The 13,858-nt window shown below is 38.3% G+C and overlaps 1 protein-coding gene across 1 annotated transcript in view; it reads right to left on the bottom strand.

Moving 5' to 3' along the window:
- Window positions 1–13,858, bottom strand: part of LOC109095999 (inactive phospholipase C-like protein 1) — a 56,032-nt gene that overhangs the window by 17,109 nt on the left and 25,065 nt on the right. The window contains exon 2 of the mRNA XM_042763897.1: window positions 315–938. Coding sequence (XP_042619831.1) covers window positions 315–938 — 624 coding nt within the window. The remainder of the gene's footprint in view (window positions 1–314; window positions 939–13,858) is intronic.

Genomic DNA, 13,858 nt, shown 5'->3' with positions numbered 1-13,858 from the left:
AACACACATGCATGAAACTACTGTCACAGCTGCCAAATTGAAAAACAAACAATTGTTGTGCACCTCAGCAGGGCTGGCTAACAAGTCAAACTAAGCAATGATACAGAGAGATGAGCTTTGGAACAACAATTATATTGCCTGTTCACATTTCTGGCTCTATGATGTATGATTCTTATTTTATTTGTCCTACATAAAAACTTTTGCGGTATATGCATTGACATGCAGAGTCAGGAACTGTTTGGCTTTTTCTGAACCCATTTGTTCAAGAAATGCAAGATTTTGTGGATTAAACTGAATTATAAGAGAATGTCTTACCTTTGCTTCCTTAATGCCAGGGCAGAGTTTACAGATGGTGGCCACTGCTGTATCTTCAGACACAATTCCGTGTCCATCTTCATCAACCAGTGCAAACTCTGCCGCCAACCAGTTCCACCTCATCTTGCTCCCAATACTGCCTTCTCCCACCCCTCCATCCCCTCCACTTCCTCCACCAATGGCACCAGGGTGAGACAACAGGTACCGCAACCCTGTCACCCAGATGTTGGCCACATCGGCAGAAAGTGCAACCAGGTCAAGGGACTGATACTCGTCACCATGAAAGATGGAGAAGGCTGCTTCTTCAGCGAGGTGATCTGATGGGCCATTGTGGAGAAAAGTCTCTGTGCTTTTCCCTGTGCGGACCTCACGGATGGCAGAGATGTCAAGTCGAGCTCGGTCACCATCTTTCTTGGAAGGTTCCCAACGGAGGCAGCCCACCTCACAGTCCAGAGTGTAGAATCTTGAGTAAATGCGCGAGTTGGGTCGCACCTTCTTTAGCTCACAGCCACCCTGCATGAAGGCAAGGCAATCTGCAGCACTGCTCACCTTCTTTTCTGATGGCATACTGCTAAAAGAAACAGTTTTCTTTCTTCCACCACTGACCTTGGCCACTGAAGGGTCTGGAAAAAAAGAAGAAAAAATTAAACACAATGTGAGAAACAAAGGAAGAAAAAGAAGGAACTTCTTTGTAATTCTACATAGTGCTGTTTTAGTAAAGCGTCTTAGCAACAAAGCAAGATGGAAATTGTCTCATTCATCACAGAAAGCTCTATGTGTCTGTAGGTTTAATACAAAACACAAGGCATGTTTTAGCCTGAAACAACTTTATGCACATAACAATGGCGGCACATTTTGGACTTTAATGAAGCTTCATGTCATCCAAGGCAAATATACTATGGCGCCCTTCCTCTGGCCAGCACTGGACTGTGTATTGCCATTGTCAGAACTGCTAAAATATCCCTGTTTTTTCTTCTATTCTTAATTCTATATTTGTAATTTTAAATTATTGATGTCTATTCATGTGACTTAAGTGTCTAGTTAATTTTACCTAGCAAAACCTAAAATCTTGGGATTCATAAAGAATAAAATATGGAAATATTGGAAATATTCAAATTTGACTGAATTCCCAAAAAAATATGATTTTGTAATATGTTGCTGAAAAAGCTTATGTAGCAATTCAGACATGCACATTAACAGTTTAAAAAGTCATCAAAGTTTTCAAGCATTTCACTCTAGAGACTCATTTTTGAGTAACAGAAAACAGCAAAAGCTAAATGATGGCAGAACTAATTCTCACCTTACCTGACCCACTGAAAAGAAGAGATAAAAAGATTTATGTTTGCTGGGGTTAGGGGTGTTGCTGGTTTAAAAATGTGTGCTTGCAGCACTGGCCTATATATATATCCTCATACCTCAAAATTAAGCCACAACAAAGCCTAATAAAAGAAACACATTATGTCATTGCAGTAGTTAGAATGTGTAATCTGGGATTTCCACCCTAAGCCATTTGGCACTAATCAGACTGGTTCTCATAACAAATACGCAGAGAGTGCGCATGCAGAAGCTAATTAACTTCAGACCTAACAAATATCAAAGATGGGCTTTATATAATCAAGACATGAATAATCCCATTGGAAAGTTTTCAATTCCTCTGCGTGTGTCATAACTTTTCAAATCATACATACCTGGCAGACAATAAAATGGGCAGAAAAAAATCCCAAAGACTCAACCATATCTGTCTAGGGACCAGAATATCATATAAACTTGGGTGGTGAGCTCTTGTGGCCAGCAAGGAACTAGCGACCACTCCCAGCATCCTATACCAACTAGCAACACTCTTGAATTCACCCAGAAAACACCCTGGCAACAACCCACAACTCATGTCAGTATCACGTCAGTGAGTTTATTGCACTGGGAAGAACCACACTGACTCATTTAGAACATGTAAAAAAAACTAATTAATTAAAAATACAGCCCAATTTAATATGGGGAAATTTTCTGTATTGATTTTTCACAGATGTTTTACCTTTATTTGGAAATATGCATTTCAATGTGTTGTGTTTCAGGGTTGAAAGAAATGTCCATATATAAAAATAAAAATAAAATGAACTGGTACAGTCATTTAATGTCAGGACATTATTTGCTTTTTTTAAATTTTTTTCTTCATTTTTTTTTTTTTTTACAGTGTAGATTTACATTCACATTCTGCTTCATTATTATCAAAATTCACTTCTTTTTGAGTCGAGCAAGAATCAAGCACAAATTCTGGAGTTCTTCAGCTGAGCAAAACCCGTTGACATCCAGACCAGAGCAGCAGTGGATGATGTCAGGTCAGAGAGTACAGTGTGCAGCCACAGAGCACTCTGACATGTTCATTTGTCTTCGTTTGTCTGTTTCTATGCAGCTGGTAGACTTCATTCCTCAAAGCTGCCGTGCTTCTGGATCAGAACCTGCATGACGAGCCGACAGCCTGCCGCTGTGAATCCAGGTCAGCAGGTGTTTGAGCAGACTGTGTGATAGCGGAGCTGAAGCAATCAGGGTGAGCCAGGCAGCAGTGTGCAGTTTAGCGGGCATGACCACGCAACGCTAAAATGCAGCTTTAGTGGTTAGACACCCAAGGGCATCAGAAAAGAGAGGCAAAAAAAAAAATCTGTCCATCAATCTATGCCACCTACCAATCAGGGTTCTCCAGGAAACTATGATGACAAGTCTGCAAAGCTTTTAATGTATCTTTTTATCCTAAAAGTGCATCTATCAGACTTAATCCCCCTAAGCGCACTTCATTTTGCTTTGTTTTTTTTAAACAGATTTTTTTGTGCGTTTTTCAAACAAAGAATGAAGGGTCTACCAGTGAGGAAAGGAAAGGACTGTAAGAGAGTGTTAGCGGAGGAATACAATAAAAAGGACGAGAAACAAAGCAAGGGTGGCAGAAAAAACAGAGTTAATGAGATGGAGAGAGAAGTGCAACAAAACACACACACATACACACTGCTGGAAAACCTAGAAGGTAGGTAAAATGCACATCTTTCCTCCATAATATAAAATTACACAGACATTATAAGCAATTTCCCACCATAGGTCTGAGAGGAATAACAGAAGTATTAAACACAGCAAGGGGAGAGCTGTTAGATGAAGTGTGGTTAAATTTAGATGTGCTCCCATCTCCACTTAATCAAGGGAAAGAGGAGGAGAATGGAAGGGGAGCACAAGCACTAGAGAGAAGGAGATAATAATTGGAGGTTGGATGGATGGAGAAACTGAGGACAGAGGAGAAAATGAGGAGTAATGAGGGAAAATAGTAAGAACTAAAATGCGCCCATATGGGCACTGGTGATGGTTCAGACTGAGGCCATCCTTAAAAATATTCTTGTTTGCCGTAACCCGACCGACCCTGTCAATTTAGGACCGACTCAAATTATTTATTTTTTTTTACTCCTACCCACACCGACTTTCCTAAATTAAATTTTAGACCTACAAATACCAATTTAATACCATTATGTTTACACAATACAAAAGCAATAAAATAATATTAATTATATTTTAGTAAGTATTGTAAATATATAAATTGCCTAGGCCTACATACAAACAAAGGCTATGTTCTTTTTTTTAAATAAAAACCCGTGACGTCATTATGTTTACACTACTGGTTAACAGATGTCACACTATGGCCTGTGCGTTCGCTTCGTCTCATACTCTCATTCACTGTCAGAGTCACCGGTTCACGTTTGGTAATGATGGCTGCAGCTGCAGTAAACAAAATGTTCGCGGTCACCGTTCAAAGTCATACGGGTTCGGGCACCATAATACATCTAAAAAATTCATTAAAACAGCTCGACACCGATTTAACTTGGCACGAAGTTCTGGAAAAACTGTGCCCAGATCTTTTCCCATCCCTTCTCCCGTCTAGTCTAACCATGACCGTGTCGACTGACTTGAAGGAAACCACTAAAATGTTGGTGGAGGAAACTCAAACTATTGAGAACGTGCTACAGTTTGAAACACAAATCAAAGTGGTTTCTTTTAAATTGAAATTTCAAAGTGAGACACCACCACCCAACAACACAATGAATGCATTTTCCATCATGATGGGCCAGGCGAAGACCCCGAAGGACCCGATCCTTCATTCCTGCAATATTGGTGAGTTTGCATTCTTGAGTAGCAGAGCAGGTTTTTTGATTTAAAGCTAGCATACATAACCTACTAGCCTTCCTGTTAACGTTAGAAGCTAACTTCAATAGTGTATGAGACGGAGAATTTTGAGATATGCTTGTGAAATACATCTGTATGAGCCTACATTTAGGCGCGCATTATTCGAAATTATTAATGGTCATTACCAAGAAGTAGGCAATACATGGAGTTACATGTGCATGGTGCTATAGGCTTACAATGACAGCTAGCTGCTAGTTGGAACCTTTTCTTACTTTATGTAAAATATGTTCGAAAATGATATTGCACGGCCGATTGGACTCGGACCGTGTCCAGTTTTTTTTTTGTGAAAGCATAACAGCAAATAACCCAGATCTTTTCCATGTTTTTTTTTTGAAGAAAAGAATTTTTTTGGAGCGCGTCCAGCTTCGGACACACATGCATAACAGCAAATAATACTTCTGCACAGTGTTTCTCTTTTTTACAACAGAAATGTGAATTCTGCCGGTATTCAGACAGTCTCATGCATACAGATACAGATTCGGGCTAGAATCGCCTACGCATGCGATTTTTTGTTGTTGTTGACATTTCTAATCGTAAACAGCCATTTTGTAACTTTTTTTTTTTTAAATTGAAACTTGAAAAAACAAATATAGACCTACCTACCGACCCTTTTTTTTTTTTTTTTTTTTACTGTTACTGCAAACCAAAATATTTTTAAGGATGGGCTGAGGAAACAACCCTTGGTCCATTCCTATTAAACCTGATTGGTTTTAATAACAGTTGAGCCCCTGCCCTTTAATGGGCGTTTTAAAGCTCATCAGCTTTGGCAGCTAAAACTCACAATGACATCAGCCTTCTCTACTGTACTATTGAGTCCTCAATGAACCTTTTCAACACTGCCTGAGAGTAAACTCTTGCACGCAGCAGTTTACTACTGTCATCTGCTTAAAGCTAACACAAACACTCTGGACTGAAAGGAAGACAACAGAGCAAATTCACAAATCGAAGGCTGTGCAAGAATAATTTATTCACAGATATTGACAAATATGTCAAGAACATGTCTCTAAGGATGAGCAACAATTAGTCAACTAGCGAGGTCTAGATTTTTCTGTTACACTCCCATTCAAAAGTTTAGAAATTAATACTTTTATTTAACAAGGATGCATTAAATTAATTTAAAGTGAAAGTTAAGACTTTTAGAATGTTTTAAAATAAATGATGTTCTTTCAAACTTTCTTTTTCTCAAAGAGACCTGAAAAATGATAACAATTTCCACAAAATATCAACCAGCACAACTTTTTTCAACATTGATAATAATAAGAGATGCTTCTTGACCACCAAATCAGCATAATTTCTGAAGGAATTAATGACATTTTAAAATTTGTTAAAATACAAATCAGTTTTAAATTGCTAAATAATCACAATACTACTGTTTCACTATATTTTTGATCAAATAAACGCAGCCCTGGTGAGCACAAAAAAAACTTCCAAAACATAAAAAAAAACCTATCTAACCCCAACATTTGAACACTGTAGTGTATAGAGTGATATTTTGCTTTAATTAGCATGTTATCAGTTGCTATTAAACTGTTTACACAGTAAAAGCTTCATGTAAATGATGCATTTACATTCATCGTCTTTATAACCAAACACACTCAGAGTGACGTCTTTGGCTGTCAATTTTAAGAAAATTAAGTTTTGCATATTCCTAGTTTTAGTAGGCAAAACAAACTGTTAAATTAAAATAGGCATGTTAAAATGGTATAAGATAACGGAGTCTTCAAATGCAGTATTTATGTGAAAGGAGTCATAAGCTTTGAGCAATACTGGGCAAGCAAACATAGAGCTAATCACATGGCAGTCTGTTAAAGAAATTATGCCGTGACTTGCATTGGGGAAAAAAAAGTTTCTTGGTGAGATCACCAAGTAACAGTATAGTACACTGACAAATAAATGTCTGATTATTATTATTTATTTATTTTTCAAAAACAATCAACCCAAGCCATCCTGCACTACAGAAACGAAAACTGCTTTTATGATGATGCTCTCCATAACAGTATGACAGGGTTGATTGGTTAAAGGGATAAACTCTGTGATAATTTCCCCACCCTCCTGTCATTCCAAACATGTATGAAATTAGTTATTATTTATTAAAAATGTTTTTTTTTTTTTTTTGCACGGATGCACCAATACCACTTTTTACACAACGTGTCTGATACCAATACTTTTATTTTTGGTAGGCTACATGCTGATACGGATACCTGTATGTTCATAGCATTTGTAGTTATTTTCACACTTAATTATGCTGGTTAAAATACATTTTACAAACATTTGTTACTTTCACTGTTCATTTTCATCTTTAATTTTGATGTGAAAGGTTTGGAATTATGTGAAGGTGAGTAAATGTTTAATTTTTTTTTTTAGGTGAACTATCCCTTTAAGCGCACAACACTTCCATCCATCAGCTCATTAACCCACTCACAACAGAATCCACTAACGCCACCCCAAAATACCACCCCGTGCCACTGACTTCATCAGCTGGAACAACACCTGCTGCCCGTAATCCACTCCGGCTCCAAGCAAGCCACAAACAGCACTGCAATCCAGCTAATGATCCCAGCTCTGAGAAAGCAGTAGATTACTGCAGGCGCGCTGCTCCCACCCCATGAAACATGAGGGGTAATCCATGCCAAGAGATTTAGTAGGGTTAGAGGGGAACGCTCATGGATTAACCAACGATGAGTTTAGCTGGCCGTCAATCCTATACCGCCCAACTAATTGAAAATGCTGATGTGTGGGTCAAAATGGAATTATGACAAGCAGAAATGTGAGGCAGTGCTGATCTCCTGACATTGAGCTTGTCTATAAACAGCTTGAAGGATGAAATGTGTTGTTAAATCAAATATGAGTACAGCAAAAGAGAGATTATCAAACACCTGCTCTTCCCAGGAGCAAAAAAACAGCCAAATATAGAGGAAGGGTTGTGTAATCTTCACATTTCTAAGCAATATTGAGAAATTATTTAATTGTACAGCAGAGTATGAAAGAAAAATATTCCAGTAAAATCTGAATAACTCCAGCCTAATAACAGCTGGCAGCTATGGAGATTTCAATGCTCTAACTCATTACTTGGAAATTGCTTTATAATTAAATGCATGTTGTAAAACTTGCAGGACTTTAATATAATTACACTCACTAAACCTTCTGTCTGTTATACCTGTCTGTTCTGGAATTAAGAAACAGGTTTATTACTTCCTACACAGATGCATCATTACCCTAATATAATCAATCTAATATGTAATAAATATCAAATTTTCTCGGTTTAGTACTATAACTAAAAGTCTGTAGAAATGTTAAGCCACTTTGAGAAATTTGACTTATGAACTGTTTTATTCTGACTTTAATACTCTGATGGTCTCTACTGGACTTGAAATATCTATTTAGAGACAAATCTAGTTTCAATAGAGTGATTTTCAGGTTTTATTATCCAAATTGCTTTATTTTATTATCTATATAGCAGATGAGTTCTTTTGCTAGTCAACTAGAAACTGTGAAAGTAGAGAAAAGCAGCTCACGATTATAGGCATGATTGCAAAGCAAGGCTGGTCTCACATGATCAAGAGTAAAACACTTGAAGTAATTGCCGGCCATTTCCACAATCAAGCTCCTCTTATCACAGTTTTTCACAGCCTACATAGCCTACACAGTCATCAGCCTACGCTGCTTTACAGGTTTCATTCTGAAACCAATCAGTCCTCAGATAGTCACCAAAGCTGCCCGAATGAGCAGAGAAAAGCTCAGACATCACTAAACTTCTGCCAAGAGTGATTTTCACTTTTTCAGGCACTGTGTGTTTCCTAAAAAGCCTTCTCAGTGCGCCCACTTTCTTAGACCTAAGCAAAAAAAACCTGTTCAATTAAGCCAAAGGTTCAAACGGAATAAAAGCAAAGAAAACAATAATATTTTTGTTGATGAAGTGAAGTGAAGTGAAGTGACGTGACATACAGCCAAGTATGGGGACCCATACTCGGAATTCGTGCTCTGTGACATCCAGTATGGGGGGACCCATACTCGTGTGCTCTGCTTTTAACCCATCCAAAGTTGCACAATGAACAAACACCACACCCGTGAACACACACACCCAGAGCAGTAGCCATTATGCCGCGGCGCCCAGGGAGCAGTTGGGGATGCATTCATCTGAGGGTGGACCAATCAAACTAGAGTATTTTTATGCATTCATCTGTCACTTTATTGCGAGTCCGACTCTCTAACCATTAGGCCACGACTTCCCCCATGACATCAGAGGTTGTGCATCCAATCAAACTAGAGTATTTTTATGCATTCATCTGTCACTTTGTAAAATGTCTAATACTAATACAATATTTGGCCCAGTGTCTGTTCCATCTGTTCAGCTGGTAAACCACACTTCTGCTGTTGTTTTTGCATTTACAAAATTGTCAATTACAAAAATGATAGTTCTGCGTATGAATCCTAATTTATATTCAAAAGGCACTTATTAAAATGCCTTTCTGTTGCTTAGTAACATTAAACAGCTTGCTGTAATTAATATATTACTTGGCAGATCATTTTTGAAGGTTATCAATTAAAAAAAAAAAACTGCTTCAAAGAGCCTCAAAGACACGTCTAGACCCTCCTGAGTCTTTACCCAGAGCAAGTGCAGGTTGAAAGCAGACTTATAAAAGGATAAAAGTGCTGTCATTCCTTATTAACAACTGCTGCTCCATTCCAAGCTAGCAAAGGAGTCTGCCACAACATCCATGCTCTGTGAAATCCTGAATATCTGATTAGCTTTCCATGCAGTAAAAACGCCGGATGCACACAACCAACACAGTAGAAGTGACTGAATAGTACATACAAGTTCATGCATCTTTTACTATTCACCCCTGTGGATTTAGTCAGAGAACTAGAAGATTTTAATAACTGACCGTATGCCAAACATTAAAGTGCCCATCAAAGAAAGACTCTTCAGCCACAAGGCAGTTAAACAATTAAAAGCAAGACAGTTACGGTGACAAAATGTTTAACAGTACAAAAAGAATAAGCAATTAGACTATATCTCGGCTACCTAGCAACTCCAGGTGAAGGAGATGCAACTGGATAATACATAAGTAATGACTGCATTTTCCGCTGCATAACCTTGGTAGAAAAATCCTTCCAGGATAAATTCACAATCACCTGGGCTGACATAGTTTATTCAAGTTTAAGTGTGCAAACCTATCTTAGGAAACCGCTGCAGTTTTTGCAGCCTGAATGGCCCAAGGACTGTCAGATTTCTTGTTGGGATGTGGTTCAGCGACTAAGAAGCATTGCTCTGAGCGTCTCAAACCCTGAGGAGCTGTTCCCGGCTGTTAATTAGCAAAGCTTGTCCCAATCCATCGAGTTAATTTCAGCAGACAAGCTGGAAAAGGTTAGGCCATGCCTAACAGATCAACCCATGGATTTACGCTTGTTGTTTAGCTATTCACCTTATTTTTAACGTAAGAGCAGGTATGGCCACTCTTAACTCAAGCGTGAGAGGCTTCTGGTTCCAGATATTTTTAGCTAAAAACCCATTTATTATGCTTCATACTGCAAACTGGTATTTATCATCATATTTTTTTATTGTAATCATAAACACATCAGTTTGTATTTCTGTATTTTGTGTCCCATTACCCACAAAAAAGGAGAGAACTAAAAAAAATGCATATGCATATGATAATAAATTAGATGAATAAACACATAAAATTTAATGTTAACACATATAATGTTATTTTATATCATTCGAGGTTAAACATTCTTATATATTCTTCCATACAAACACAAAATATAAACTTATGAAATATGTATTTCATTTTAAAATTACTTATTTCTTGATTGGCAGCACTAATGAAAATATGTCCTAAAGTGGATAAAGTGAAAAAAAAAGTGTGACGTGACATACAGCCAAGTATGTGGTGACCCATACTCAGAATTTGTGCTTTGCATTTAACCCATCCAAAGTGTACACACACAGCAGTGAACACACACACACACCGTAAAACACACCCGGAGCAGTGGGCAGCCATTTATGCCGCGGCGCCCGGGGAGCAGTTGGGGGTTCGGTGCCTTGCTCAAGGGCACCTCAGTCGTGGTATTGCTGGCCCGAGACTCGAACCCACAACCTTAGGGTTAGGAGGCAAACTCTCTAACCATTCCCTGTCGTGGCCTAAAAAAGATACCGTTTTACCATACTTCTAAAAAAGGGAATGTGTCATTTTAAATAAGAATTAGCCACAATTCTGTGAGATCCGTTTGACCACGTGAAATGTGGTATCACCTATTTCCTGTTTGATTTGTTTTTCTTCCCCACCAAATGTGCACAAAATGAAATGCTTGGCTGGAAGCAATCTTATGTCTGTTGAAAGTGAAGTGAAGGGATCCGGGCCATCACAGCATGCCAAACAAGGAAGCAAAGCAAGTGCAAAAGAGAAGCCAGGGGCTGGGAATGACAGAGAGAGAGGGGAGAATTAACTGTCTGGCTGGCACTTACTCATGCATAAATAACAAGCTTGAATTCAGCTGCGCACCATGACTAGGAGTGTGGCCTATAGTCAAAGATACAGAAAAGAGTGTAAGACAGGCAAAAGAGGACATGAAGTATGGAGGAAGACATATTTGTTCATGAAAATCTAAACGTGACACTTTAGGCTCCACCCATAACAACCAGCAATGTAAAAAGGCACTTGTATGGAAAACAGATCATTTACTGCAAATAATTTCCTAGTCAAAACAAAGGTGAAATCTTCAACATTCATTATTACTTCACCTTTTTCACCATGGTGCTCTCACATTGTGACTTCTCACATTATGGTTTTGGCACCTTAATTTCATTTTTAGTTTAGTTTTTAGTGTACAGCAAATAACCTCATCTGTTCTCCATGACTGGACCTATACTTCACCCTCTTTTAAACCCCTTGATTTTTTTGCTCTTAAATTTCTCTGTTCTTGCCAATTTTCTCCAAAACGTCCCACTTCCTGAGGATCTCTATTTTAGGTCATCCTCCATTTATTTTTCAATTGGTCTGTTCTTTTTGTCATTTTTTTTGAAAGCCACCCACACTGCTGGAGAGAAAACAACATGGTAACACAAAACAAACAGCGGCAGTGATCTATAAAATGACCTGTGTGAACTTGTGGAGGTGTAAAGTGATTTAACCAGGTGCACTGGTGTTTTTCCTCAAGGCCTTACCTTCTTTTGTTTGTTGCAGTACATCTCTCTGCAATACAGTTCAATGAAGCCACTGGACACCTCAAATGGACTTCACCTCACAGACTCAAGCTCATGCACAGCAAAATAAATAAATAAAATTAAAAAATACATTTTTGATGACCGTTCAAAAGAAGAGCATTTATTGAAAAATAAATGTTTGGTAACCATGTAAAACATCATTCATTTTTGAGCTGTGAATCAAATAAAATATTTTTCCTGAGGATGGAGAGACAAGCCTAACCTGTCAAAGAATATACAAATAAATACATTATCAAGCTAAATATGTTAAATTAGCATGACGTCATGATGCCAAAGCTTGAAAACCTCTTATATTGGTTCTCAAGCCAACCATAAGCTAAAGTGAAGAAAGGGAAGACCACAAGAGACAAGCAGATAAAACAGAGAGAATTAGATGTACAACAAGGACTCTTAAAATGCAACTTGAAAGCCACCCAGAAAGGTCATTCAATAATGGAGGCTGGTCCCCAGTGAGCACAGTATCTCCTTTGGTACAAAGAGTTCTCAGGCATCATAAGTAAACAAAAGAGGAATAAACTGTCCAGGGGGAAGAGGGCAGTCACAAAAGACTCCAGATCCACAGAGAAAAAGCAAGATATATGGAGAGCAAACCTTGCCAAAAGAGAAAGACGTTGGCCTTGGAAAAGGAGCAAGACATGAACCCCAGTGAGAGGTCATGGCTACAGAGAGAAGAGTATTAAAAGCATTATGCAAATAGCGCACAGCTTTACTAGACATTGTATATACCCATACTGTGCATCAAAAACATTGTGCTATCACAGCTCTGTGTGTGTGAAAGCCAATGTGTACTTTAGCTGGGCACACACTGTGTATTTCTTTCTGCCTGTGTGTTTAGAAACGTCTGTGCACTGGCAGCAGTGTGAGAATGGCCGGGTGCCAGCAGGAATGGGGCAGCCCAGAGGGAGGGCACCTAAAGACCATCGTGGGCCTCAGCTGAGCTGGGCCACTGAGGAGTTGATGTCTGAAGGGGTTAAACGCTAACAAGATGACTCATGGAGAATGCCAGGATGGAAAACTGTGCTTCCAGTGGATCCAAGTTTGACTAAAAAAGCCCAGGAACACAAGAAGAAAATGGAATTAAAGGAATAGTTCACTTAAAAAAAAAGACAATTCTGTCAACATTTCACTGTCATGTTGTTGCAAAACTGTTTGACTTAATTTCCTTCAGTGGAACACAAAACAAGATGTGTTGAAGAATTTTATAACTGGTTTTTCCCATCAGTGGGGTCCAAAATAACATTGTACGGACGCAAAATATGTGTCAAAATATCTTCTTTCATGAAGGTTTGCTGAAAAATGTATGATAATTATTGCCAAGTTGTCATGTGTTATTGAAATGTCAATAGCAGCTTTAATCTCATAACTGGAAACCACCGCCCAAAGGCGTTACCAAGATGAGAGAACTGACAATTTCTAAAAAGTAGAAGGGATTAAAAGAGAGAAAGATAATTGATAAACAGTTGTACACAGACACGCACACACACACACATAAAAAGAAATGGAGCGGGGAGGGGAACGGCAGAGATTATGACTGATGTCATTATTTTCCATCTTTGGTAGCCATCAAGATGAAAATCGAGGTCAAAAAGATTGCCAAAGGGAAGAGGTCAGCGGAGTGTGCATGGTTCAGAGAAACAATCATCATCAGGGCAATGCAAAAGGACAGGGCAGTGTGTCGAAATATACACTATAAGCCCCAAACATACCAGTGATTTTATCAGATGGATTCTAATTCAGAACATACATGCATCCACTGCTGGGTGTTTGTGTGACTATGGGTACTTTCGGCCATGACAGACGTTTAAAAAATAAACTTAAAAATCTTTAAACACACGTTTCACATTCTCACTAGATTACATTTTAAATATATTAAAATAGAAAACATAAGTTTTAAATTGCAATAATATTTCACAAATTTTAGTGCTTTTACTGTACTTTTGAATAAATGAAATGTTGTTGAGCATAACAAACATTTCAAAAACATAAAAAATAAATCTTACCATCCTCAAACTTGGGACACAAAAGTGCCCAAAGATAAAGGAGCCAATTTTCATCTTGACTGGTTCTGAGTCCACTGATCTCTACTTTGACTTATTGATCTAA

Source organism: Cyprinus carpio, chromosome A9, assembly GCF_018340385.1.
Source record: "Cyprinus carpio isolate SPL01 chromosome A9, ASM1834038v1, whole genome shotgun sequence".
Taxonomy (NCBI): Eukaryota; Metazoa; Chordata; class Actinopteri; order Cypriniformes; family Cyprinidae; genus Cyprinus; species Cyprinus carpio.
The sequence above is the reverse complement of the archived record's forward strand: the minus strand, read 5'-3'. Positions and strand labels throughout refer to the sequence as shown.